General features: G+C 50.7%; 1 protein-coding gene across 5 annotated transcripts in view; it reads left to right on the forward strand.

Annotated features, from left to right (window-relative positions):
* LOC105477808 (monoglyceride lipase) overlaps positions 1-26,402 on the forward strand; it is a 137,094-nt gene that overhangs the window by 103,022 nt on the left and 7,670 nt on the right. For 3 of the 5 annotated variants that reach the window (XM_011734599.3, XM_011734598.2, XM_071092305.1), the window contains 4 exons: positions 454-590; positions 1,875-1,985; positions 7,102-7,179; positions 12,362-12,451. In XM_011734599.3, coding sequence (XP_011732901.1) covers positions 454-590; positions 1,875-1,985; positions 7,102-7,179; positions 12,362-12,451 — 416 coding nt within the window. The remainder of the gene's footprint in view (positions 1-453; positions 591-1,874; positions 1,986-7,101; positions 7,180-12,361; positions 12,452-26,402) is intronic. The other 2 variants (XM_011734601.3, XM_011734600.2) reach the window with 1 other exon arrangement.

Raw genomic sequence — 26,402 nt, forward strand, 5'->3', positions numbered from 1 at the left:
ACCACTCTACCTGGTGAAAGGCCAATATTCAGGCACAGCTGCCAGGGGCAAGGAACAGGAAAACGCAGGAAAATTCTGAGCCGTCTTCGTCTTACTCCTGGCCACTTTGCAGAAAACTGGGCATGCTGAGGCTCTCTGTGCACCTATCCTTTTTCCCTTCCTTGGAAACCAACCCCAAGGGAGGCTTTGTAGTATTTACACCCTGGCTCGTCGCTTCCTAGTGGTGTGATCTTGGGCACGTTCCTCAACCACTCTGTGCCTCAGTTTCATAATCCATAAAAAGTGGGAGAGAAGAATTCCAACATTCAAGAGTGGCTGGAAATAGTTAAAATGAGGTGACACGTTCAGGCGCTCAAGAGAGAGAGGCGGGTGACTGCAGTGAGGAGACCTCTGGGCTTGGGCAGGAGTCAACCTGGTAACTGCAGCTCTCCCTCATCTCCCATTCCTTTCCAGTTGGCCACGGACAGAGTGAAGGGGAGAGGATGGTAGTGTCTGACTTCCACGTTTTCGTCAGAGATGTGTTGCAGCATGTGGATTCCATGCAGAAAGACTACCCTGGGCTTCCTGTCTTCCTTCTGGGCCACTCCATGGTAAGCAGACCACAGAAGACCCACATCACATCCACCCTGGCTTCCAGCCTTGCAGGGGGAAGGGGGTGGCCCTGACTCCCCGCCCCTCCCCCCACTCTCTGCCTGCTGGCATGATGTCTCCCTTTGTGCCCTGCACTTGGAGTTCCTGGGCGATTCCGTGCTTAGGAAACAAGGGAGGCTGCCAGCTGGTCCTGACTGAGCAGCTTGAGTATGTGGCCTTTTGGAAAACTGATCTTTTTCTCAACGCTCTTTGGCCCACTTGGTGCCATTTCATAGTGAGGCTACTAAGAGCCACTTCTTGGAGGGGGGAATAGCTCCTTCATCAATAAGAAGCACACGAAATGTCCCCAAACCTTGTGTGCTTTTTTCAGAATTGAATGATAACTAGGGACAAAGGGTCCCCTTGGAAAAAATTCCTTAAAGCTTACTCCAACTCCTTCCACCTTTTAAATACGTAAATCGAGCAAATATCGTCTTAAAATGTAACGGAGCAAATGTAATCTTAAATCGGGGGCCTTAAACTGGCAGCCTCCAGGTCAAATCTACCTACAGAAAAAGTAGGCTGGTTGGCTGACCAAGAGGTATCGAACTGCTTGAATTTATATCCCTGGGGACATTTCACCAGGGTAGGCGTTGCCTCTCGCCCCTTGGTCACTGCCTGGCTCTGTCCTTAAGTTTCTCTTACCTGCCCAGCCCCTGTGAGCATTTGCAGTTGCAACCCTTGCTTTTAAGCACCTTTGTGCTTTAGCAAACAGGTGAGGCCTCTCTCCAGCACCATCCACATTCACTCCCATTTTTCTTGGAATTTAAATTTCTAGGACCTTTACTAAACCAGGAAAAAGTATAGTATAGCAATCTATTATTATGATCACATTACCCCCCACCAAAAAAAAAAAAAAAAAGAAAGAAAACAACCCTCCTATTAAGCCTGTCGGGATGATGAATTGGGGTTCCGCCAGCTTTGGGCTTGAAATGAAGTGGGAATGTGTTATTGTTTAACTTGCGGCCCACAGGCAGGAACCTTATTTATAACTCTCTGAAATGTTTGCTCTTGGAAAACCCAGAGAAAAAAACATGTGTAATAAAATAATTGCAGATCTAGTTTATCCAACATTTGATGGTGCCTCTTCCAAGGTAGTCCTCCTCAGGGCTCTCGGCCAGGACTGCAGCTTAAGAGGACTGCATTGGTCATGTTTATTAGAATTATGGCATTGGTCATGTTTATTAGAATTGTGTGCGCTGTTGCAAGCCGAACACAGCAGCTCTGCCCGTTCTGCATTACAGGGAGGTGCCATCGCCATCCTCACGGCCGCAGAAAGGCCGGGCCACTTCGCCGGCATGGTACTCATTTCACCTCTGGTTCTTGCCAATCCTGAATCTGCAACGACTTTCAAGGTAAAAGGACCTTCCGGTCTATACGAATTCCTGCAGGTTTCCCGGGACATGGGGCTTCCATTTGTAGCCTGAGACTGTGTAAAAGGGCCAAAGGCCATCCTTGGACCTCAGACAGTATTGCGTAAGGGTTTGGACAAATATCCCACACTGTTGCCACCGGCGTTCTGTAATTTCTAAAGGCAGGTGCCATTTTCCCCCAAGACAAAGGATAATGCCTTCCTGTTTGTGCATGTTTTGTTGATGAACTTTAAAAGGAGAAGAGGTTAGACTTGTTATTAGTCCAGCAAAGTCACATTTGTTAACAAGTCACACTCAAGGCCTGGGCTGTTTTTCATTGACTATTTGCCAACTTCAGCAGAAAGTGAGCAGTGAGAGGAACTGCAGGTACTCCTAACTGCAGTACGGAGTCGCATTCACTGCCGCGCTCCTCCGCCCCAGGCACTTTCGACCTCTGACTGTGAGGGATCCGTCATTTTGTTCTCCTGGTTGGAATGACCCACAGGAATGACATACCCCGTTAGGTGCTGGGACTCTGGGCTGCTTTTGCCAAGGCAAATGAACCAACCAATGATACCTAGAGGTGGAGCAGGCACTTTCTCTCCCTGAGAAACGAGATGAAACCAGTGGCCTCAGCAGGGCTGCTTGCTTGTGACTCTGGCTTGTTGACAAGGTATTGGTTTAGACCCGGCCTTGAGGGCATCAGACTTAAGGTAGATGCATAGCCCCAGTGAGGGTGGAGAATCCATGTATCCACAGGGAATCCTCAGTCTCACCCCAGTGCTGGGCAGGGGCTGCTGCCTCCTGAGCCAGTTCCAGAGACTCTCAAAAGAGAAAGAGGGGAGGCAGTAGGTCATGGTGCCAGGTGCGCTGGGCAGCCATCCTCCACAGGCTTACCCTATGGACTATGGGATCATTTAAATAATGACATTAGCTCTTATTCCCCCACCCCACTCTCCTCAACACAGCACAGGGAATGAAACCTTATAACAACATCCTCAAAGGGTTTCCTTCAGCCCATGACCACAGACCTGCTCCTGGCTCTAGAGACAGTCTTTCAATTAAATACAGAAAATCTCAGCCATCTGAAATGGGGCTGGGCTTGGCAAAAGAGAAATCAGGGACTATCTGATAGTTTAGCCAGAGAACGATGATTTATTTAGTTTGCAAGAGAGATGGATGATATCTCATTTGAATTTTACTCCAGTTTAAGGAAATCACGGACTTACTGAAATCGACTATCATGAGTGAATTTCAGTGCAGTGTGGGACAGTACCAGGGGTCTGTCACAGAGTGATCGAGGTCCCTTAGCATCACAATGCCTGGATGTGCACTACCTCATCATTGGAACATGCCGGGGGAGGCATGACCTACTCAACATCTCCCATGACTATGGTTCTAATTATTTAAGTAGAATAAGCAGGCCCAGACTCAGCATCAAGGGCGTTCCTGCTGTGTTCCATGAGATTTGCTGTATGCAGGTCTGCAAAATTCAGCCAATGCCAGGCATGCACTATGCTCCTCTCCCAGGCATTTTCTCACTTAACTCCCCTCCAGCCCAGGAGCAGGTTATAGCAGCACTTTCCGGATGGGAAAACCTGGGCTTAGGAAGGATGAATGGCTGGTCAGGATTGTGCAGCCCTTGTGATGGGTTTGAATCCAGGGCTGCCCACTCCACATCTAGGATATTTCCCCAGGGGAGAAAGTGGATGTTTCTGCAATCAGTGTTTTCCCTTACAAAAAAGCCAGGGACTGCAGGACTTTTCAGATAAAGTGCACCATGGGTACCCTGGCAGGTGGTCCTGGAGGTGGAACGAACAAGGTTTCCTCCCAGAGCCTCCTGGGCTCCATACTGACCAGGGGAGGGGGCACTTCTGGGCAAGGCCACCTCTGTGACCTTTCAAAGCCTTGTGCTAATGGATCACCTTGTGACATCAGGAGCCAGCTGCCCCTGGGGGAACACAGGTCTCCTCTTATTAACAAGACAAATTAGGTTTCCCTTTGCCCCAGACTTGAGGGCCCAGCCTCCACTCCCTGAAATCTGTTGCTGCTCCTGCATCTCTGGCAATTTTGGCTGACAAAGTCCATGACGCGTTCGTCCACCCTGCCCCTGGAAGGCTTCCTCACTCTTGGCACATTTTCTAGTCTTGTCTGACAACCTTCCTGAAAGTCTCACAGGATCTATTTTTTAATGTCATTTAAAAGTTTTAAGAATAAGACGTTTCTATGGTTCAAAATTCAAAAGATATGAAAGAGGATGCAGGGAGAGTCTCTCTGCCCGTTGGCATGGGCAGCAACCCATGGTACCAGCGAAAGTCTCTGCATCTCCCGTCAACGCTCACTCCATTTGTTCTTCTTCTTCACACAAATGGGAGCTTGCGCCATGCATGTCGGGGGTACTCTGTGTTTGCTTTTGTTCTTTTGGTTGGTGTGTTTGTTTTTGTGGGTTTTGGGTTTTATTTTGTGGTTTTTCTTAGCAACCTTTTGGTGCTCCTTCCCCATCAGGACCTACCACGGGTCCCACTGCAGGGATAGGTCCTGGTTTAGGGAGGGTGCCCTGGGGTCATTTCCAGTTGTTTGCTCTTATGAGCCTCAATGATGGAACAATTCCTAGAGCCCACCTCCTCCCTCCTGCGTTCTGGATGGGAAATCTGTTTGGTGGTGGGGGTGAGGGGCTTCCCTGAGTGTGGCTGTGAGTAGCAGCAGAGCAGAGTCAAGTCCCAGCCTCCTGACTCCTCAGACAGTGCTCAATCCCTCAAGCCGTTCAACAGTTTCCCGGCACCAGGCGCCTTCTAGAGCGACTCCCCCAGTTAGTAAGGGGCAGCATGAGACGCCCAGTCTATGAGTACAGCCTGGCCTGTGGAAGACAGCCAGCCCCCACCCCCTGCAATGTGAGAACGCCAGATCGCCCCCACCCTCCTAAATCTCGCCACCATCTGGTTCTTATGTGGATGCTGGTTTTCAACAAGCTGGGATATATTTAGCCTGGAGATGAGACAATGAGGACGGATGGGGGGCCCCAAACATTGTCTCTGCTGAGAAAGTGGTTTCGCAGAGAAAGTGGCAGAGGCAGAAATTCAGAAACGAACCCTCCACGCATCAGAACAAATCTGGCTATTTGTGAGGTCGCTCCGTGGGGTTTTCACTGTGGCTCGCGGCTCGTGCCTGGCTACAGAGGTGGAACTGTGGCCCCCCAGCTGGAAGAGTGTCAAGCTCCAGGCGCCCCTCGAGATTTCCCACCCTTACTTGTCTGGGACAGCACTCAGGAGCAACTGCAGGCTGCAGGGCCCCTCCTTTCTCTGGGAGCCTCTTGGGAGAGAAAAATCCCCCTGGGCTAAGCTTGAGGGATGGGGGTCTCAGCCTACCGGGAATAATCGTTCTAAATGACCTCTCGCTGTTTGCCAAGGTTGCCCTTGGGTTCCCGGGGCAGCGATGCAGGAGTCAGCCAGTGCTTCAAGATACTTCCACTCCCCACCAAGAAGGGCACTTCGCCCAGTAGGGAGAAGGGGATTGCCACTGGGAGCCCAGTACTCGGTGCCTGACATGCATTGTCTCCGTTCCTCTCCAGCACTGCCCTGGAAGGAGGAGAAATTATTCCCCATTTACAGACAAGGAAACGAGGCCAAATGCCTTGCTCAAGGTCAGCTTGAGCACGAGCTCAGGCCAGCGAGCGTGCCAGGATACTCCCTTTCACCCCAAAACACACCTGAGATCAGCTTCCCTTGACAGAGCCCGCTCCCATCTGAATGTCACTCATCTGTTTTTAGCCATAGAATCCAGAAGGCCCTTGGGGCAGTGGGAGGTTGCAGGGATGGAGGGGAAATTAGTTGAACATGGCCACTCTTTCAAGCTTCAGGTGAATTTGGACCCAGGATCCCAGAACTTAGCTATGCACTGGCCCTTTGGGCAGCAGCAATGAGCCGCCATGGGGGTTAGTTCTCCTCTGTCCTGCGGGCACCTGCTCTCTAATAGCTAATAGCTAGGTGTTGGGCTTTCTAGACACCTGTGCTTCCAGGAACCAGCTGTCTTCCTAGCAAGCCTCCTGCCACACATCTTTGGTGAGCCCCTGATCTATCAGAAAACAAGTATCCTGGCCTTCCCAGCGAGGGTCACTGGCAAAGGATCACAGCACTTTGTATTTTATGACGGCCTTAAGGTGTCCTCTCGCTCTCAAGAAAATCTGGTGCAACCCCGAGGGTCCCTGCTGTGTCCCCCGCATGGCCGTCCCATGACCCTTGTCATAGTGCCGCCCCGTGGAAGGTGGGAGGGTCCTAGCCTCCTGTGCACAGGTCAGCCTGGGGGAGCCACTTAGGAAACAGCATCTGTAATTGCCTTCCTCATGGCAAGGCTTTCACTGGCAAAAGTGAAATTCACTTAGAAATGATCACAGGGAGCCATTAAAACCTTCTGGATCAATAAAAGCATTTGTGCCTGTCTCTAGTATTTAAAGTGACAGGCACGATGGTGCAGCAGGAACACCCCTCAAGCCTCTTGCTCATCAAGATGTTGACTTCAGCTGTGGGAGAGTTGCCCTGTTTGTGGGTGACTGCATCATTTGTTGCAAAGCTGCATGTCACGTGCTTTTCCTGAAGCCTCTACTTTGAATGACATTTGCTCACTCGTTCAGTCAACCAACACCTATTTATTGGGCCTCTCCTTAGGGCCAGAAGCCAGGAAGAGAGTTAGGGACCTGCTCCAGAGCAGTGGGGTCTCATGCGGCTCTCCCGGCATCCCATCAGAATTAGTTTAATTATCCCTGTCTTATAGATGAAGAAACTGAGATCATAGACTTTCTCAAGGATTCAGGATCAAAGTTCAAATCCAAATGTGCCTGCCTCATGTCTCCAAGTCTGGTTTCTCCATTTCATCACCTGTCTCTTCCAGGGTTGGGGTCCGGTGACTGTGTAGCCATTTGTCATGGGTTTTGGTCCCAGTTTATCCTCAGGCGATGACCCTTGGGGTCTGAGTTGAGCTGGCATAATTGGGAGCTGTGTGGTTGCACAAACCTGGCTTTGCCAGGGTCATGGGGCAGGTGCAGGGGGTCTCACCTCAATGGGGGAGCCATGCAGGGGCTCCTCTCTCCTGAGCTGGATCCAAGGCTCTCTCAATGCTCTTGTAGGATTATTCGGGGATTTTGAAATATTCGATGGAAAAGGCATCAAGAACGTTACAGTTTTGGATTCCAAATCCTTTTTGGGTGAGCAACTCCCCTCTGAGGCTTCCCTGGTATGCTCACAGCTCAGGGTGGAGGTTGTGGGAGAGCGGGAGCAGTAGTCATCTGATCAACCTTGGCAATGCGATCCATCCAGGTGTGGGACCTGCCATGACTCCTTCCTTCCCCGCTGCTTCCTCGTCATGTGACCTCAGTGTCCCCTGCTCAACCGTTCTGCCTTCCTTCGTGCACAATCAATCTACTTCCTCTGCTTAGCTCTTTCTACTCCCATCCTACCCTTTCCTCCTTCAAGAGAGATTAGGCTCATGAAATCAACAAATATTAAACGAGCGGCAGGGAAAGGGGATCTCTTTTGCGGTTGTTCAAAGCATCCTGCCCCTGAGTGGCAGCTCTCCTCTTTCTTGGGGCTTTTGTGGGGAAGAGGCTAAACACTTAATTTTTTTTTAAGCCATGAAGTTATCATTAAAAGTTTTGCCTCTACACAATTGAGTCTTGTTGGAATGTGGCTTGGAACTTACTATGCAATTTTAGAAAAAGAGCTGAAGGTCAGGGCATGCAAACATCTCTTATGGTGGCTCCTTTGAAAGGGCAGCTTGCCCTGCATGAACATGTGCACCCCCATCCTAGCCAGTGCCTGTCAGAAGCACTTCTGCTCTGGCTGCACACAGGATCACTAGGGAACTTTAAAAAGGCACTGATGCCAGGTCCCCACTTCGGCCAATACAATCAGAGTCTCTCAGGGCGGCACTGGGAGGAGGTGTTTGTGGTGTTTCATGGACACACACACTGCCAGCCCCTGAAACTTCACCATGCACACGAATGCCCAGGAGTCCTGCAAAGCTACAGACCCTGACCCAGAAGCCGGGTGACCCTGGAGCCACTGGTGCTGCTGGTGTGAGGACCACACTGAGCAGGGAGGCCCTGGGATGTTGGGATGGGTGTGCTGTGCCCGCTGCCATATGCCAACTGGATTGAAGGAACAGAACAGTACAGACGGTTCCATCTTCCTGGGAAGACAGGGAATTACAGATCGTTTTAAGGGAATCCCAGGACTCTAGAAGTCTCCTTCGTGGGTTTCTCTTTCTGTACCTTTCCTGTGAATGGTATATCCACCTGGGTCCCCTCCTGCCTCTTTGTACACTCTCTCTGGTGTAATTCGCACCCAGGGCTTCAGCAACCATCTATGCACTGAGATCTCTCTGTTCTTGGGGTGGCATTCCTAGGGATTTAGTGCCAGGACACGCCTGTGTGCGCATTCACTGGGAAAAGTCTGCAGAATCTGCACCAGGCGTTCCTGGAGGGCGTGTTCCTCCGTCTACACTCGTGATAGAACAACCAGTTATTATCACTAGGACACCAGTGCCTCATCTACACTATCAGCCACAGGAGTTTTACTGTTACAAGCTTGTCCTTTTAGGCGCATTCCATCATCCTGAACCTGCTGGCAGCAGCTCCTTTAGGGGAGCAAGGTGGCTGCTTGCCCCATCAGTCCTTGGGCAGCCAGCGCTCAGCTGGATGCATGCAGCGGAAGTCACCTTCTGCCTCCACTCCTGAGCAGGATGTGCTCTCCCCACATCTCCTGTTTGCGCTTTCAGCAATAGATCATTCACAGCTATAGGAGGGGGAGGCCCCCGGGCCTTGGCTTTTTGTACCTGGAAGGGGATGGTGAGGCATTCCGCTGCCAGGAATCGCTTCCTTCCCTCCAGGGAGCAGCCCCTTGCATTGTTCATTTTCTAAAGCAAATACGTCTCAGGAAGTGGCTCTCCTCTTTTTTTTTTTTTTTTTTTTTTCTATGAAGCTCTTTTCTTAAAAGCTTCCTTTAACTGCAAAAGTTCCTCTGTTCATGGAGGAAGAAAATCAGGCTTGCTGGGTGAGAGGACAGAATAGGGCTTGCTGTAATTCTCTCCTGGAGGCAGGCTCTCTCTGGCTCTCTGTTCCCCCTTCCCCATCCCCTGTGAAACCACTTCAAGGATGGCTCAAGCTGTGCTGATCCTTGAGGCGCTGATCCTAAGCTGTCAGCATCTTCTCCAGAGCCTGGAAGTAGAGGCCTTGTTGCTTTTTGGTATAAAACTTTTAGGTTAAAAGGTGCCAGCTGCAGAAACATATGTTCAAGGATGAAGGTAAGTCTGTCTTCACAAATGACCGATCTTGAAAATGGACCGGCACCTCCGGGCCCAGGTCCCCGCAGAATCAGGTGATGGGTCCCCAAAACACAAATGGTGGCACAATGAGAAATCTGGTGGTGGGCTTGAACGAAATGGCGTGGATGCTGGGTGGTCTCTTGCTTTCACCTCTGTGGCAGGCACTGCTGAGGTGCTGGGTCCCTGGGCCTTTTCTTGGCTCTGAGCCATCTGGTCAGGGAATGGGTAGGAAGCTGGCTTACATAAAACAGCCATGTCCCTGAGAAGGCTGTGCGGGCCCCAGCAGGCAGGTGGGCTGACCTGGGAGCAGCGCCTGCAAACCTGGCATTTGCACACCATCCTGTCACACAGAGCCTTGCTGCAGTTCCTGAGCATGGCGGGGATCCCCCCACAGCTGGCAGCCCCATGTCTGCCCTGGCTGCACACAGATTCACTAGGGAATTGTTAAAAGGCACTGATGCCAGGGCCCCACTTCACCCGATACAATCAGAGTCTCTCAGGGCAGCACTGGGAGGAGGTGTTTGTGGTGTTTCATGCACACACACACTGTCAGTGTCAGGCAGAAGTGATGGGGTACTGAGAACAGCAGAATATCTAGAAGTGAGTTCTTCATAACTGTGGAACACAAAAGTCTTCCCTCACAGTGTGGCCCTTGATCACTACTGCTGGAGGAGAGAGCTGAGGCCCTGGAACACTCGTCCTTACACAGCCAGAGTCTAGTGAAGGCCACAGAGCCACAGCCCACTGCCTTTATGCACTGATCCACTCCATTTTCTCATTTTTAGATTGTTTTAACCTTTGAAAGCACAGATCCCAATGCAGATGAGCTCCCAATTCTTGGAGTTCACAGACATTTGATCCGTGTTTGAAAATACCCTAATCCTTGTGCAGAGTTCCCAGAATTCCAAGTTTTCCTTTCCCAGGCTTGTTCTTGGAGCTGGCCCATGACACCAGCTGGACTCTTGAATATTCCCGACCCATCATGGCCACGCTGCAAGGCTTCTGATTGTGCAGACACACCATGCCCCTGCACAGTGATCAAAGTCAGGCTGCCACATGCTTCTACACTAGATGGTCAAAGTCAGACCCCAGGGCTCAGCAAAGCACCTGGCACAGTGGCAGCTGCAGAATGAGATCTGCTTGCCTGGATGCCAAGGCTGGAGGGCAGTGAGCTTCCTCCTCAGAGGCAGGGGGCTGCCACCTTTGCACTAAGAAGGAATTACTGATTTCCAACATTTGAGAAAAGGGGAGTTGACCGCATGGAACTCTGAATAGGTTCATGCACGTGGAGCAAAGCCCTTTAGGAGAAAAGCCCGTTTTTTGCTGTCTGCCTGATACTGGATGGTTGAGAAACAATCGTGGTGGGCGGTCATGCCGCACTTGTGCAGGCCAAGGACACAGGAAGGTTTAGCCCTGGCCTACAGGGAGGGTGGGCAAGCACAGAAATCTTGTCCCCCAAAAGAACATCAGCGGCCGCTGATGTTGAGACCCACGGGAAGGTTAGAGCTCTGGGTCACATTTGTGGAGAGAGACACAGACAGCGACAGAGACAGAGTAATCCAGGCCATGTGGCATAAGAACATAAAGTGACCCCCCAGCCCGGGGCCCCTCCCATGGACCTCGTGGTACTGAGCCTCCATTTTCTTACCTGTTCAGTGGAGATGAAGCCTCACCTCCCAGGGTTTTTATAAAGATCGGGAGACTGGCCGGGCACCGTGGCTCACTCCTATAATCCCAGCATTTTGGGAGGCCGAGGCGGGCAGATCACAACGTCGGGAGTTTGAAACCAGCCTGACCAACATGGTGAAACCCCGTCTCTACTAAAAATGCAAAAATTAGCTAGGGGTGGTGGCGCGTGCCTTTAATCCCAGCTACTCAGGTGGCTGAGGCAGGAGAATCACTTGAACTGAGGTGGTGAAGGTTGCAGTGAGCCGAGATTGTGCCATTGCACTCCAGCCTGGGCAACAGAGCAAGACTATGTCTCAAAAAAAGAAAAAAATCGGGAAACTGTGCCCAATGCACCAGAAGGTGCTTCCTCGGTGCCCATGAGTGCCCTTGCCCTCTGCCAAGGGTACTGAGCATGGGCCCTGTGCCCTTGATGTGCACTGAGAATTCACTGCTTGCCACCTTCCGTCCGATTCTAATTTCAGCATTTCACGGCTCACTTTTGAAATAGCATCTTTCATCCCCAAATGTCTGTGCACATTGCAGAAATGAAAACTGTCCCTCTCTGAAGGCAGAAGTGTGAGATCTGGGTTCTCTGTTTTCCTGGGAAAACAAGAGATCCAGAAGGAGAAAAGGGGGAGGGGATGGGAAGGTTTGGGCCTGAATCAGGCTCAAGTTCAGTGAGCATGTATTAAGCTCCTGCTGTGTTCCCTGGGCTCCTGCACACAGGGTGTTATTCACCTTCCCCGTGGTCCTCTGGGGGAGGGTCAAGGTCCCACTGGCAGCTGAGGAAATGGAGGCTCAGCGATGTGGAGATTCCAGCCCATGTTCACGAGTCAGCAGAGCTAGGAATCAAACCCAGCTCTCCTTCCCTCTGTCACACAGCCTTCTCATCGGGATGGTGCTATTTCTACTTCCGCCCGAGAGAAATGGATGCACAGATCCTCTGTGTGGTTCCTGTGGGCCCTCACGCGCTGTCCTGCTTCGTGCTCAGCTGATCTGGGTGATTCTGCGCCTGCCGTGTATTTTCAGTACCCCAGAGAAATGGCCTGGGTACCAGAGCTCAGCCCGGACAGCTGTTGCCAGTGATGCAAAATTACAACCCATGAGCAATCATGGGGAGGTATAGAGCAGGCAAAACTCAGACGCGACTTCCCGCCTTGGGCGTGGTGGCTGCCTGGCCAGCTCTCCCAGGTGGAGCAGAGCCAGGCTGAATAGAGGCTGAGTCAGAAGGGAGAGTCCTTGGGCATGCAGGCTTGAGGATGCAGGCTTGGGAGATGAACCTGGCTGATGTTCAGTTTGGGCGTCACTCTTTTTAATGTACTGTAAACTGTCACTGCGGAAGAGCCGGGCGTGGATGCCACTTGTACTCACAGCTCTTGTTTTCCCTCCCCCGCTAGGTCCTTGCTGCAAAAGTGCTCAACCTTGTGCTGCCAAACTTGTCCCTCGGGCCCATCGACTCCAGCGTGCTCTCTCGGAATAAGACAGAGGTGAGAGGCTTTCCGAAACCCCAGGGGTAGCTTGGGTGGCTGCCCCCATAGGGAATCAGAGTTTTGGCTCCAGCCTTGGTATTCTCTACTGCCCTTTCACCGAGGCCCCGTGCAAAGTGACGAGCACACAGTGGTGCGTGAGACATGGTTGGCTTCAGGTTTGGGTGAAAAGAGTGGGTTGGCTATGATGCCTGAGCTGTGTTCTAAACATGAAAGGAGCCGACAATGGAAGTTGAGTGTGTACCAGTCAACTCTCTTGGTTGCAAGAGACAGAAACCCAAGTCAAAGTGATTTAAGCAAAAGCAGGGATTTTGTGGTGAATGGAACTGAAGGCTTCAGACATGGCTGAATCCAGGGCGTCGAAAGTCTTATTCTCCATCGGTCTCTCCCCAGCTCTCATCTCCCCTGGTTTGGCTTCATTCCCAGACAGGCTTTCCCCCAGTGAAGGCCAAGAGGGCCACCAGCAGGTTTATCTGAGCAACCCCAGTGGAAAAACAGCACCTCTTTCCAGCAAAAGTCTCAGGGCTGATTCTTACTGACTGATTGTCCAGGCCTAGATTATTTGTCCAGGAAAGGAGGGTAGTATTATCCCCACCCACTGAGAGTAGAGGAAGGGGATCCCTGGGAGTAATTCAGAATAGTGGTAGCAAAGGAAGGACAGACCCATATTGCAGATGAGCGAACTGAGCCCCATAACGTGGGAGGACTTGCCTGGGGTCAGCCAGTGGTGAGGCTAGCCTGGGAACTTGGGTAGGTGTGGTCTCCAGCTGTGCTCTGTCTAGGTATGGGAGAGGGTTCCTGTGGGCTTGCAGCTAGTGGGTAGGAAGCATCCAGAAGACACCAGAATAATCTTCATGAATAAGCAAATAAGTTTGCCACTCTTCTGCCTTAGTTGCCCTCTTGCTTTAGGAGTTTGAAATCATTGAATCACTGGCTCCCTAAAGGGCCCTGGGAAGTGGAGTGCAGTGCTCTGGCATTCTGGGGATGTTCCCAAACTTCCGTGGGCCGTTGGACTCTAGCTTCATTATAAAATGTGGCCCAGGCCGGGCGCGGTGGCTCAAGCCTGTAATCCCAGCACTTTGGGAGGCCGAGACGGGTGGATCACGAGGTCAGGAGATCGAGACCATCCTGGCTAACACGGTGAAACCCCGTCTCTACTAAAAAATACAAAAAACTAGCCGGGCGCGGTGGCGGGCGCCTGTAGTCCCAGCTACTCGAGAGGCTGAGGCAGGAGAATGGCGTGAACCCGGGAGGCGGAGCTTGCAGTGAGCTGAGATCCGGCCACTGCACTCCAGCCTGGGCGGCAGAGCGAGACTCCGTCTCAAAAAAAATAAATAAATAAATAAATAAATAAAATAAAATGTGGCCCCCTGGCCCTCTGAGTCACTTAGAGAGTGGGCAACTCAAGAGGAATAGCCCGTGGTGTGCAGGAAAGAGACTTTCTAGATCAGGGGTTGAAACTCCCAGGCCTCTGAGGGCCAACTGCTTAAAAATCAGACTGGTGAGAGACTAGCGAGCCATGAGGCCTGTGCGGAGCCAGAGGGCATCCGATCTGTTCAACCCATCCACGTTAATTTAAAATTCAAATATAATTTGGTTTCTAAAGCCCACAGTGCTTCCCAAACCCACATCTTGGGGCCAGGTTGGGCCCATCAGGGGCCAATGTGTGGCCCCTGGTCTTTCTGAAAGAATATCTGAGTAAAGGAAAAATCTTTAATTCCAAAAAGCAGATTCATACGGTGAAAGAGCACAACTTTAGGACCTAGAAAGACCAAAGCCAAATATACACTGTTTGATTTAATCCTGACATGAATGAGATAGACATTAACCCCATTTCACAGATGAAGAAACTGAGGCTTGGAGAGGTGAAATAACCTGTTCAAGATGGCACAACTAGTCAGGGGCAGAGGTGGGATTTTAGCCCATTTTATTCAAAAGTCCATGCTTTGGTGCCTCCCTCAAGCTAGTAATTATGATAATTAAGCTCTGTTTCCTGTTTTACAATTGATTGCTGGTCCACGCATCTCATGGCCATTGCTCTGTGTATGGGACCCACTTTGTCAGGGAAACTGAGTGTGGGGTGGGGACTCCTGCTTGAAGGCGTGGTCTCTGGTAAAACCAGTGATCTTTGTGGCAGCGGTGCCAGGACAACAGTAGGTTTGAGAAAGATGGATCAGGGAGGGAGGGGCCTCCCTTTGAGACAAAGCACCCAGGTGCAAATCCAAGTTGTTTATCTGAACCCCTGAAAATACATGGGCAAAGAGGAAGAAAAAAAGAGGTACTAAAAAGAGATTCCAAACCCTCTGTGTTCAAAATCATCCAATTTCAGATCTTTTCTCTCCTTTTTGCAATAATGAGATATTCCTCAGCCTTACTCAGGACAGAAGCGCCTGGTGGGGCTCCCCTCCTCTGTTCCTGCCCCACCCACAGCCCCCTGTCTGAGCCCTCCTGCCTCAGGTTTCTGGCTGGCCAGGTCATCACTTATTTAGAAACACTAATAAATGTCCCTGCTGAGAAGACATGAGGAAGGGAGGTGGCCGGTCAGCCCCAAAGCTGGACTGCAGTTGGAAAAAATCAAGAGCACGCCTTTCCCTCCCTCGCCTGCTGCAGCTCTGCATCTCCCTCTGAAAGTTCTGCTGAGCTTTAAAAATAGCAACGCCGAGGGAAAAATGTGTTGGGAAAGGCATCTAACATCAGGGTGTCTTGAAGCACATCTTTAGCTAAGACATTTCCCATGGAACCCTGCAGCTATAAAAGCCTCAAACCGCAAAGAAATGTTTGCCTAACAAGCTGAGTGAGCAGGACTACGGGGGATGGGCCACTGGCCGGCAATCGAGGGTGCAGGGGCCTGGGACTGGAGGGTGCACAGGTCCCAGGGAAGATCTGGAATTCTCTCTGAAGGGAATCAGGTTGGCTCTGTTGCCAGAATGTCAAAAGCAGAATGTTTGGTGTTTGCTGTGACAAGCGTTCTCACAACCCACCCAGCACTGCTAGCAGGCTCTCCTCACTTGCCTTGCCCCGCAGCTGCCACCCTATAGAGCCACATTCTCCCTGCATGTGTGAAGCCTTCGGGAAAAAAGGCATGAGAAGACTTTTTATTGTCTCAACACTACCCAATGCACAATGATGGCATCATTCTTCTTTACCAGACACTAGAGCCCTTCTGGTCTCACCATGACCCCAGGAAGTCAGTCTTGTTACCAGTATTTGTAGTTGTAGAAGTGTGGGCCCAGAGAAGGCAAGTCACTTGCCCAAGAACACACTCCGGGCCAAGTGCCCTTGGCACTCAAACCCAAGGAACAAAGAAGTTGCTACACAGACATTTACTATGTTTGTCAATGCATTTAGGGACCCCGATCAGAACATCAGAATACTGACATGGTAATCATTCCCCCCAAAAAAGGCTTTATCAGAATGTGATGAATCCCCTCCTACTCTGAGAAGCCTTGAATGTGATTCTAAAGAGTTCTATGGCCAAGGACGCTGTGGGAGGAGGTGAGGAGGAGAGGTTGCTCAGCATCTGCCCATGCCCTCAGCCATCCATATACTCAGGGGAATGCACTGCTTCCTCTCCCAGGCTGTGGAAGGGGTGGAGGCAGGAGGCAAAGAGGCCATGATTCTGAGCACACCTTGTGCTAGGAACCTCAGCTGCTTGTCTCTTGAGGCCACTTGTCTTCTAGAGCCCAGTCTCTGTTCTTTATAAATACCCTGGAGGCCCTCCCTGTGCATCTGCCAGTTTATATTCCCTCAGACAGGCCACATGCTGAGTTCTGAGCACCCAGGTACTGTAAGGAGTGGTCACTCAGCTTCCTTTCTTGTCTCCCCTGCCTGGTGTTTTGGATGTGCCCAATGTCGGGGAGTCGGCTCCAGGTCCCCCTGTTGCCTGCCTGTCTTGCACCCATGCTGCCCAGAGGCCCTCAGAAGGCTCCTGCCGGGTCTCGGAAAGCTCGGCCGTGCTGAGGCCTTTGACTTAAACGTAACCACAGCTAAAGATGGGCCTCAGCCTCCCACCCTGTCCCCAGGACACAGCCTCCCATGGGAGTTCCCTCCGAGAACAAGCTAAGAACCTTCTAGCAAACTCGGTTTGGCTAGCAGATTTTATTTTGTGGCTCTCCATCGTTCATCACTTACATTCCCCACAGCATACTTGTCTATTTGAGACAATCTTATTACCAGTATTTGCAGCTAAAAATTTCCCAATGCTCTAAAAAAACAACAGGACTAGAAAGTCTCTTGGGCATATGGCTCCATGTGGGGTGGTGGCGGGGGAGCGTGTGAATTGCGCTACGTTGCTTTTGCGCCCTGCACCACCCTCTGTAGATGTTCCAGCTCCGGACCTGCTCCCAGCCCCACTCCTGCCAGCCACCAAGGCTGGGAGAAACGGCTCTGAGCTCACGAGAGGCAGGTCCTGGAAGTTGGATGCTTTAATGGCAGGAGAAAACCAGGGACTGCAGAGACTGTCAGGGAAGCCCCAGCTGCCAGCAAGATACAGGACACACTGAGGAGTTCTCTGTGTCCAGCAGGCCCATCTGAGCTTCTTTCTCAAGTACCTTTGTGGGTACATGGGACATGCACATTGTAGGGCCTTGGCAGTGGAGGAAAGAAAGAAGATGTGGGCTCAGTTGGGCTCCCGCGGGAACATAGCCTAAGCAAAGCTCTCCCAAAGACACTTCTTGGCTGAGAGGTGAATAACACTGCTGTGCCCGTGGCGGTGCAGATATCGACTCCAGACTCTGCTTCCATTATTTTGGGTATGCATGTGCCCAGAAGTGGGATTGCTGGGCCATATTCCGCTGGTAATTTTGGAGGAACCACGCTGCCGTTTTCCACAGTGGCTGTGCCATTTCACATTCTCACCAATAGTGCTCAAGGGCTCCCTACATCCTTGTCCACATCTGTTAGGTTGTGTTTTTTGATAGTAGCCATCCTAATGGGTATGGAGTGGCATCTCAGTGTGGCTTTGATTTCTATTTCCCTAATGGTTAGTGATGCTGAGTGTCTTTTCAGGTGATTTTTGGCCTTTTGTATATGTTCTTCTTCTTCTTTTTTTTTTTTTTTTTTGAAACGGAGTTTCTCTCTCATCACCCAGGCTGGAGTGCAGTGGTGCGATCTTGGCTCACTGCAACCTCCACCTCCCAGGTTCAAGCAATTCTCCTGCCTCCGCCTCCTGAGTAGCTGGGATTACAGGCGTGTGCCACCACGCTAGGCTAATTTTGTATTTTTAGTAGAGACGGGGTTTCTCCATGTTGGTCAGGCTGGTCTTGAACTCCTGACCTCAGGTGATTCGCCCACCTCGGCCTCCCAAAGTGCTGGGATTACAGGCGTGAGCCACTGTGCTGGGACCTTGTATGTCTTCTTTAGAGAAATGTTTGTTTCAGATCCTTTGCCCATTTCTTTTCTTTTTCCTGTTTCTTGTCTATTGTTTTTCTTTCTTTTTAATTTAATTTAATTTTAAGTTCCAGGATACACATGCAGGATGTGCAGGTTTGTTACACAGGTAAACACATGCCATGGTGGTTTACTGCACCCAGCAACCCATCACCTAGGTATTAAGCCCCACATGCATTAGCTATTTATCCTGATGCTCTCCCTCCCCCCGTGCCCCTCCCCCTGACAGGCCCTGGTGTGTATTTTTCCCCTCCCTGTGTCCATATGTTCTCATTGTTCAGCTCCCACTTATAAGTGAGAACATGTGGTGTTTGGTTTTCAGTTCCTGCATTAGTTTGCTGAAGATAATGGCTTCCAGCTCCATCCATGTCCCTGCAAAGGACATGATCTTGTTCCTTTTTATGGCTGCATAGTATTCCATGATATATATGTACCACATTTTCTTTATCCAGTCTATCATTGAATGGCATTTGGGTTGATTCCATGTCTTTGCTATTGTGAATAGTGCTACAATAGACATATGTGTGCATGTATCTTTATAATAGAATGATTTATATTCCTTTGGGTGTATACCCAGTAATACCCAAAGGGATTGCTGGGTCAAATGGTGTTTCTGTTGTCTTCCACAGTGGTTGAACTAATTTACATTCCCACCAACAATGTAAAAGTGTTCCTATTTCTCCACAGCCTCACCAGCATCTGTTGTTTCTTGACTTTTTAATAATCACCATTCTGACTGGCATGAGATGGTATCTCATTGTGATTTTGATTTGCATTTCTCTGATGATTGGTGATGTTGAGCTTTTTTTCATATGTTTTTGGCCACATAAATTTCTTCTTCTGAAAAGTGTCTATTCATATTCTTTGCCCACTATTGGTGGGGTTGTTTTTTTCTTGCAAATTTGTTTAAATTCCTTGTAGATTCTGCATATTAGACCTTTGTCAGGTGGATAGATTGCAAAAATTTTCTCCCATTCTGTAGGTTGTCTGTTCACTCTGATGATAGTTTCTTTTGCTGTGCAGAAGCTCTTTAGTTTCATTAGATACCATTTGTCAATTTTTGTTTTTGTTGCAGTTGATTTTGACATTTTCATCATTAAATCTTTGCCCGTGCCTATGTCCTGAATGGTATTGCCTAGATTTTCTTCCAGGGATTTTATAGTTTTGGGTTTTACATTTAAGTCTTTAATCCATCTTGAGTTAATTTTTGTATATGGTGAAAGGAAGGGGTCCAGTTTCTATTTTCTGCATATGGCTAGCCAGTTTTCCCAGCACCATTTATTAAATAGGAAGTCCTTCCCCCATTGCTTGTTTTCATCAGGTTTGTTAACCATCAGATGGTTGTAGATATGCAGTCTTATTTCTGAGATCTCCACTCTGTTCCATTGGTTATGTGTCTGTTTTTGTAACAGTGCCATGCTGTTTTGGTTACTGTAGTCTTGGAATATAGTTTGAAGTTGGGTAGCATGATTCCTCCAGCTTTGTTCTTTTTGCTTAGGATTGTCTGGCCCATTGTTTGCTTTGCTCATTTCCTAATTGCGTTGTTTGTTATTTGTTGTTAAGTTGCAGGAGTTCTGTATATGTTCTGGATATTAACCCCTTATCTGGATATTAACCCCACATACAAATATAATTTGCAAATATTTTCTCCTATTCTGTGGGCTGCCTTTTCCCTCTGCCGATAATGTCCTCTGAGGCATAAGGGTTTTTTTCTTTCTGACGTAGTCCAGTTTATCTGTTTTTCTTTTGTTGCCTGTGCTTTTGGTGTCATGTCCAAGAAGTCATTGCCAAATCCAATGTCATGAAGTGGATACCGTGTTTTGGCTGAACCATGTGAAAGTAAACTGCAGACACCATGATCCTGAATGCGCCTGAATACTTCAGCCTGGGTTGCCCAAGAGGAAGGACTCAAAACAGAGGCTTTCACACAGGACCCCACGCCATTTTTACATTTAGGAAAAGTAACAGTCATTCCTCCTTGTTGTCCTCGATCTAGTCCATGCTCCAATTTCCACAGTTGTCACCGTTTGATTTTAAGACTCGAGATTGCATGATTTTGCTGTTCTGTGATCAGTACTTATGAACGTGATCCTGCAAGACCCGGGAATTCTTTCTTGTTTCTCTTATTATTCCTCAAATCCCTGAGCCTGTGAGAAGGTGGAGAATGTGGTGGCTGCTTTTTCCTTTCCCTTGGTGGTCATCCAGGAGCACTTCTGTGTTCAGAACCACATTCCAGGGCCCTCCACTCCAAAGGACAAAGAGAGGTTGACTTTTTGCGTCACTTCTGGTTGTGAAGAGTCTGGAGCCCTGCAGAAGGAATCCTGGGGGAGCAGACAGTGGTGGCGCTGGGCTATGCAAACAGCTTTCCCCATTTGCCAGGGCTGCGACCTCCAGAGCCATTCCTAGCTCACTGCTCTTAAAAGCAGATGCTAGGACCGGGTGCGGTGGCTCATGCCTGTAATCCCAGCACTTTGGGAGGCCGAGGTGGGTGGATCACCTGAGGTCAGGAGTTCGAGACCAGCCTGGCCAACATGGTGAAACCCCATCTCTACTAAAAATATAAAAATTAGTGGGGCATGGTGGCGTGTGTCTGTAATCCCAGCTACTCAGGAGGCTGAGGCAGGAGAATCATTTGAACCTGGGAGGCAGAGGTTGCAGTGAGCCGAGGTTGCACCACTGCACTCCAGCGGGCGACAAGAGGGAGTCTCAAAAACAAACAAACAAACAAATGCCAGGATGTCCAGAAGTTCAAACCTTCATAGTAAAAAGTAATTTGGAGGAAAGAATGCTCATTAATTTGCACACCCTTGATTAAGTGGCAACTCAGATATGTAGGCTGATCCTTGATTATCCTCTTTCTGTCCAAAATGGCACTGCAGCTTCCAGGAGAGGAGAATGTGCAGCAACATCTTCTTTCTAAATGGCCCTGGTCTGGTTCAGGAATTTCAGCCACCGAGGCTGGCTGCCAGCTAGGGCTGGCCCAAGGCAGGGTAAGGTCATTGTGGGGACTCAGGCCTCCTGGTAGGCAGGGCTTGCTTGGGTCTATCAAGCCGGAGAGGCTTTCTGCTGAGTCAGGCAGGGCCTATCTCCCCTCTGGCACCCTGCAGGCAGCTCACCACACCAGCAAACTTTCTCAGGGCTCCCACTCCGGCCAGGCTAGAGCTGGAGGCTGCGACACCCCATAGGCTGCCCTGTTGTCCCTGCCGGCCAGGCCCATCAGCTGCGGTGGCGCAGAGGGGAAAGGGGCGGTGGGCTCAGTGGGAAGAGCACAGCCTTCCAAAAGGACCTGAGTCTGGACCCTGCTCCATCTCTTCAGTGTGACCTTGGAAGCCACACTCAGTCTTGCCCTTCCTCAGATCCCTCCAGATGACTGCACAGCCACCTAGCACAGTGTGGACCCTAGCAAGTGAGAGCTGTTGCTATCACAGCTCTGAGAGAGGCCCACTGAAGGAGGTGTTGGCAAAGATACGGGAGCCCGGGGAGAGAAGCGCGGATGTCAGCAAGGGTGTCTGGGCACCTGTCCACAGGAGGAAACGCTTAACCTGGGCCTTGAAGAGAGGGAACAGGGTTGCTGGCAGATAAGAGAAAGGGCATGGAAGGGGATGGTGGAAATGGAGGTGTCGGGGCCAGTCTGTAGTGCAGGTGACAAGCACATGAGGAAAGGGGTCCAGGGATGACACACATGGGACCAGGGAAGGTTGCCTGGAGGAAGAGCAGCTGAGCCGAGGGTTGATAGGGAGGGAGAAACTCCACCGGCAGCCAAGGAAGGGGTCTGAAGGCTGAGGGGACATGCTGTGCAAGTGCCCTGGGGTCAAGGGAAGTGGGGAGTGTTAAGGGAGGGCAGGGATGGCGGTGTCGCAGGCCATACCAAGAAGTTAGGACTTTGCCCTGCAGCCCCTGTGGGAAGTACTACAGGGTTCTTCACAGAAGGGGACAGGTACAGATCTGTGAGTCTGAAATGGGACCTACCTCTGCATGACAGGGACCCACCTCTGCTTGGCAGGGACCCAATGCCGTGAGCCCTCTGGGAGCTGACAGCAGTGACCAGGGTGCTACAGGCTTGGGAGGGGATGTGTGGGAGAGGAAGCACACCAGAGCCACGCCAAGCACAGCTGTTTCCAGCCTTCAGCATGTTCCAAATTCAGGCCAACTTCCACAGGACATTGACATTGTTTTTTTTCGTTGTTGCTGTTTTTTTGTGTTGTTGTTGTTTCTTGTCTTTTTTTTTTGAGGCAGACTCTCACTATCTTGCCCAGGCTGGAGTGCAGTGGCATGATCTCAGCTCACTGAAGCCTCCACATTTTGGGCCCGAGCAATCCTCCCACCTTAGCCTCCCCAGTAGCTGGGACTACGGGTGTGCATCACTACACCAGGCTAATTTTTGTATTTTTTGTAGAGACAGGGTTTTACCATGTTGCCCAGGCTGGTTTTGAATTCCTGGGCTCAGGTGATCTGCCCACCTTGGCCTCCCAAAGTGCTGGGATTATGGGCATGCACCACCACGCCCAGCCTACAGTACATTCTTATTTGCGTTTAGGATATTCCACGGGCCTGAGGTTCAGCACGATGCACTGAAGGAAAGCAATGCCAAGCAGCTCCAAAAGCGTGCTGTCGGGGTTTTCCATGTGTGCACGCAGCAAAGTCGTTCACTGAATGAAATGACAAGGGCCTCTGCTTTCGAGGGTCCCAAGTCTCATTCCCATTGTGGACACTCGCTTGGCCAGGAGGCGGCCAGCAGTTCTCAGCTGCCATGAGTGAGGTCTCTCAGTACCCAAAGGTGCTACTTCTTGGGCTGGATTAGGGAATGGTTTGCCTCTTCATCCATTGCACCAGAGTTTACCAAGGGCTTTCCCTGTGCCAGCCACTGTGCAGGACATGCAGAGGGCAGGACAGAGCCCTGACCTCAAGTGGGGCAGACATGTGGGAAGAGATGCGCTGATTGCAGACCAGGCCAAGTGCGGCATGGGAGAAGGGCTTTGGGGCAGCAGAGTCTGTGGGGGTCTGGGAAGGCTGAGCTGAGGCCTGAAAGTGGAGTAGACAGTGTTAATTAAGCTAAGAGCAAGGGGCTGAAAAGCCGTTTGTGATGGGAGACAGAAGCCATCACAAGAGGATTCTCTCTCATCCAGCTCTTTCCACCACAAATTATGTCTCCGGTCATTCAAGACAAAGGTGGGAAATGAGGCATCGTCTCTACAAAGACCTGCCAGTTCCTGTTAGGGTTCCTGCAGGTTTCTAAATTTCACAGAGATCACTCAGGTAGAGTTGTCGTGCTCTCTTTCTCTATTATGCCAGAGAAGGCTATCTGAGTTCCCTGTATTGGAAAGGGATGGATTAAGAGAGATCTAAACAACGGAGGAAGAAGGTGGGAATTCTGGGATGGGCTCTAAAGCCCAGATGGAAGGGTGAGGCTTCCATAGGAAAAGGGAGGAGATTGCAGGGAAGGAGAGGCAGGAAGAGCCAGCTGTGGACAGATCTACAGGGATGAAGCCTGCTGGGTTGTCTTTCTCTGTGATTAGGGGTTCATCCAGGGGGACACATGCCTGTCTGTGCCCAGAAGGGCTCCCCTATCCCCTCTGGCTGGCTGTGAAGGGCGGTAACCCCTGGGCCCCACCAGATCACTTCACCATCTCTCAGGCCCATCTGCTTATGGTCCTCATCAGGGACCATTCTTGCCTTTTCTGAGAGCACTAGTATCCCTGCCACCTGCACAGCTCCTGGCTGTCTATACCCCAGCACTGACCTTCACCTTCTCCTCTCGAGACAGGCAGCAGAGCATGGTAAGTGGCTAAGAATGCTGATGGCAGTGGCAGAGTGCCTAGTTTCTTACCTTGGCTCTGCCTCTTACTTGCTGTGTAACCTTGGGTGAGTCACCTAACCTCTCTGAGCTTGTCTCCTCATATGTAAAAAGGTAATAATAATAGTTCCTACATCACAGGGTTCCTGTGAAGATTAAATGAGCAAGTACGAGTGAAGCACTTACTACAGCACCTAGTAAAGAGTCAAGGGCTCCACGCATGAGTTATTTTTCATAGTATTCTAATTAAACTGCGATACTGCATTTCATCATGGAATGGTTTAAAAAAAAAAAGGGTCAAGAGATTTGACTGCAGGGGTTGTGTCTCGATTTTGCTCAACCATAAGTGTAAGAAAACTCCCAGCTGAGGATTGCAGCTGTATTTACTGCACTTTAGTGCAAAGTTTCTTCCCACAGTGAGACGGTGCTGGAAATTCAGAAGCCCCAGCTGGTGTATTCCTGGCTGTCAAGCTCAACAGGAGGCCAGCTTGTGAAACTTAACACCCAAGAGGAGCCTTTGGGGTCCCCTGATGGGGAAACTGAGGCCCAGGAAGGAGTAGAGCCTTACCATACTCCAACCCCACCCCGGGGGAAAAAAGACTTCAGCTCTCAGCCAGTGGGGGCTCCCCAGCAAATCAGTTCTCTAGAGCCACGGTGGAGTGGTCACTTGGACCTGGGTCCCCAGCTTGGGCTCCTGCTTCCAGCTGCCATGTCCCCAGCAGACCCTGGTCTTAGCTGGTGGGAGCCATGGTGAGCTAAACATGGGCCTTTGCTATTAGTTTTTAGTTAAACTTTTCATTTAAGATCACTGTAACTCACAAGCAGCTGTAAGAAATAATACAGAGTGATTCCATGCATCCATTACCCAGTTTCCCCCAGCAGTGACATTTTGCAAAATGACAGGACAGTATCACAACCAGGATACTGACCTTGACACAGTCAAGTCACAGATGGCTCCATCCCCACAAGGACCCCTCATGTTGCCATTTTGCAGCCACATCCACTCCCCACTCGCCCCACACCCTCCTCGGCCCTTTGAGCTGTGAGTCTGGTCTCTCTTTCTCTAGTTTTGTCACATGAAGAACATTACATCAGTGGAATCATGCAGTGTGGAATCTTTGGGGACTGACTCTTTGGTCCATATTGAATGAATGGGCTCATGTTCTGGGCTTGGGCCTGGTTTGGGAGGAAGGGGCCTGGCTATCTCCTTCCTGGGAGCCACAAGACACATTCCTAGGACTTTTGGTGGATTGAGATCTTAAGCTGTCAAAAAATCAAGGCCATTGTGATTGGGCCAGAACTGCCACTTGAGGGGAGGGTTTGGCCCCTCTGTGCCTCAATCTCCCCATGTGGTACAGCCCTCCCCCGCCTCCTGGTCCCAGTTTCCCTCTGCCCCTCACCCCTAGTCCGGGCTGTGGTTCACATGAGGGGCCTACCCTTTCCCTGACACATCTGGTGGCTGGGCCCCAGGCCCAGAATAGGCCATTGTGTAAACAGGGCCTACGTGATCAAGACATGGAAAATGAAGCCAAGAGCAGGAAGCCGCTTGGCCATCAGTGCAATTAAACTCAGAAGCAGAGTCCCCAAGGGCCTGCTGTGCCCAGGACGCTCAGGGTCAGCAGGGTAAAGCAGCAGGCCTGCTGCAGGAAGAAGGCGGTTGTAAGACTGCTGGCAGCAGGGTCGAGGGTGTGGCCCCCACCCCACAGATCCCACAGAAGCCCTGGAGACAGCATGGGATGGGGTGGTGGCCCAGCCCAGGGCATGGCCAGCCTGCTGGAACCCATACCCCCAACAACAGCAGCTTAACCAAGAGATGGTGTGACTTCTCGGCATCAGGACACCCATCTTGTTGCTCTGGCTTCCAGGGGCGAACCTTGTCCACATGGCCCTGACTCTTTCTATGGGGCAAGGAGAAAATAAGACCTAGACCCAGAGTGTGCACACAGCCCCTGCCTGCCTACTTTCTATTGGCCAGAACTTGGTCATGTGACCACAAGTCACATTGCTAGCTGCAAGGGAGACTGGGAAATATAGTCTTTATTCTGAGCAGTTGTATACCCAAAGAAACATCAAGGTTCTGTAGGGGAGAACAAGAATTGGGGCAACTAACAGCAGGCAGGTTGACAAGCCTCTCTGTGCCTTAGTTTCCTCCTCTGTGTAATGGAGAGAATGAGAGCAATTCCTTATACAGGGGAGTTATGGAGGCCCAGTGAGTTACTGCACGCAAAAACACTTAGTGCTGGGCAGACAGACAGAGCTCAGATGTAGCTATTATTACTTTTATTACTCAGTGAGACCCTGCATGTCACAGCCCAGCACAAGCTGGTAGATGGCGCTGCTGTTGGGGACTCCACTGACCCCAAGCCCCGGGCTCTTTTGCAGGCCCTACAGCCCTCCTTCCCTCATGGCTCCTGGCTGACCCTGGGGAAGCACCCCCTGTGGTTGGGCCTGGCCATGGGCCCCCATGAACTGCCCTGCCAGTCCCGTGTCCTCTCAGGCTCCAAGCAGATGGCCTGGCCCAGCAGGACTCATGCCAGCTCAGCTGCAGGAAGTGGCTAATCTGTCTCGTGTGGCTTTACACAAATGGTCTGGTTTTTGGTGCTCAGTCCCCAGCATGGGAAGGAATCCAGGGATGGCAGGGGTGACTGCAGGACAGCCTCTCCCACTTGGTGTGGTCCGGAATTCTGGCCAAGGCCTTGTAGGGGTGGTAATGGAAGGGGTGTAGCCCAGTTCTTGGAAATGCTGAGTCCTGACACAGTGGGCACCCTG

Source organism: Macaca nemestrina, chromosome 2 (assembly GCF_043159975.1).
Source record: "Macaca nemestrina isolate mMacNem1 chromosome 2, mMacNem.hap1, whole genome shotgun sequence".
NCBI lineage: Eukaryota > Metazoa > Chordata > Mammalia > Primates > Cercopithecidae > Macaca > Macaca nemestrina.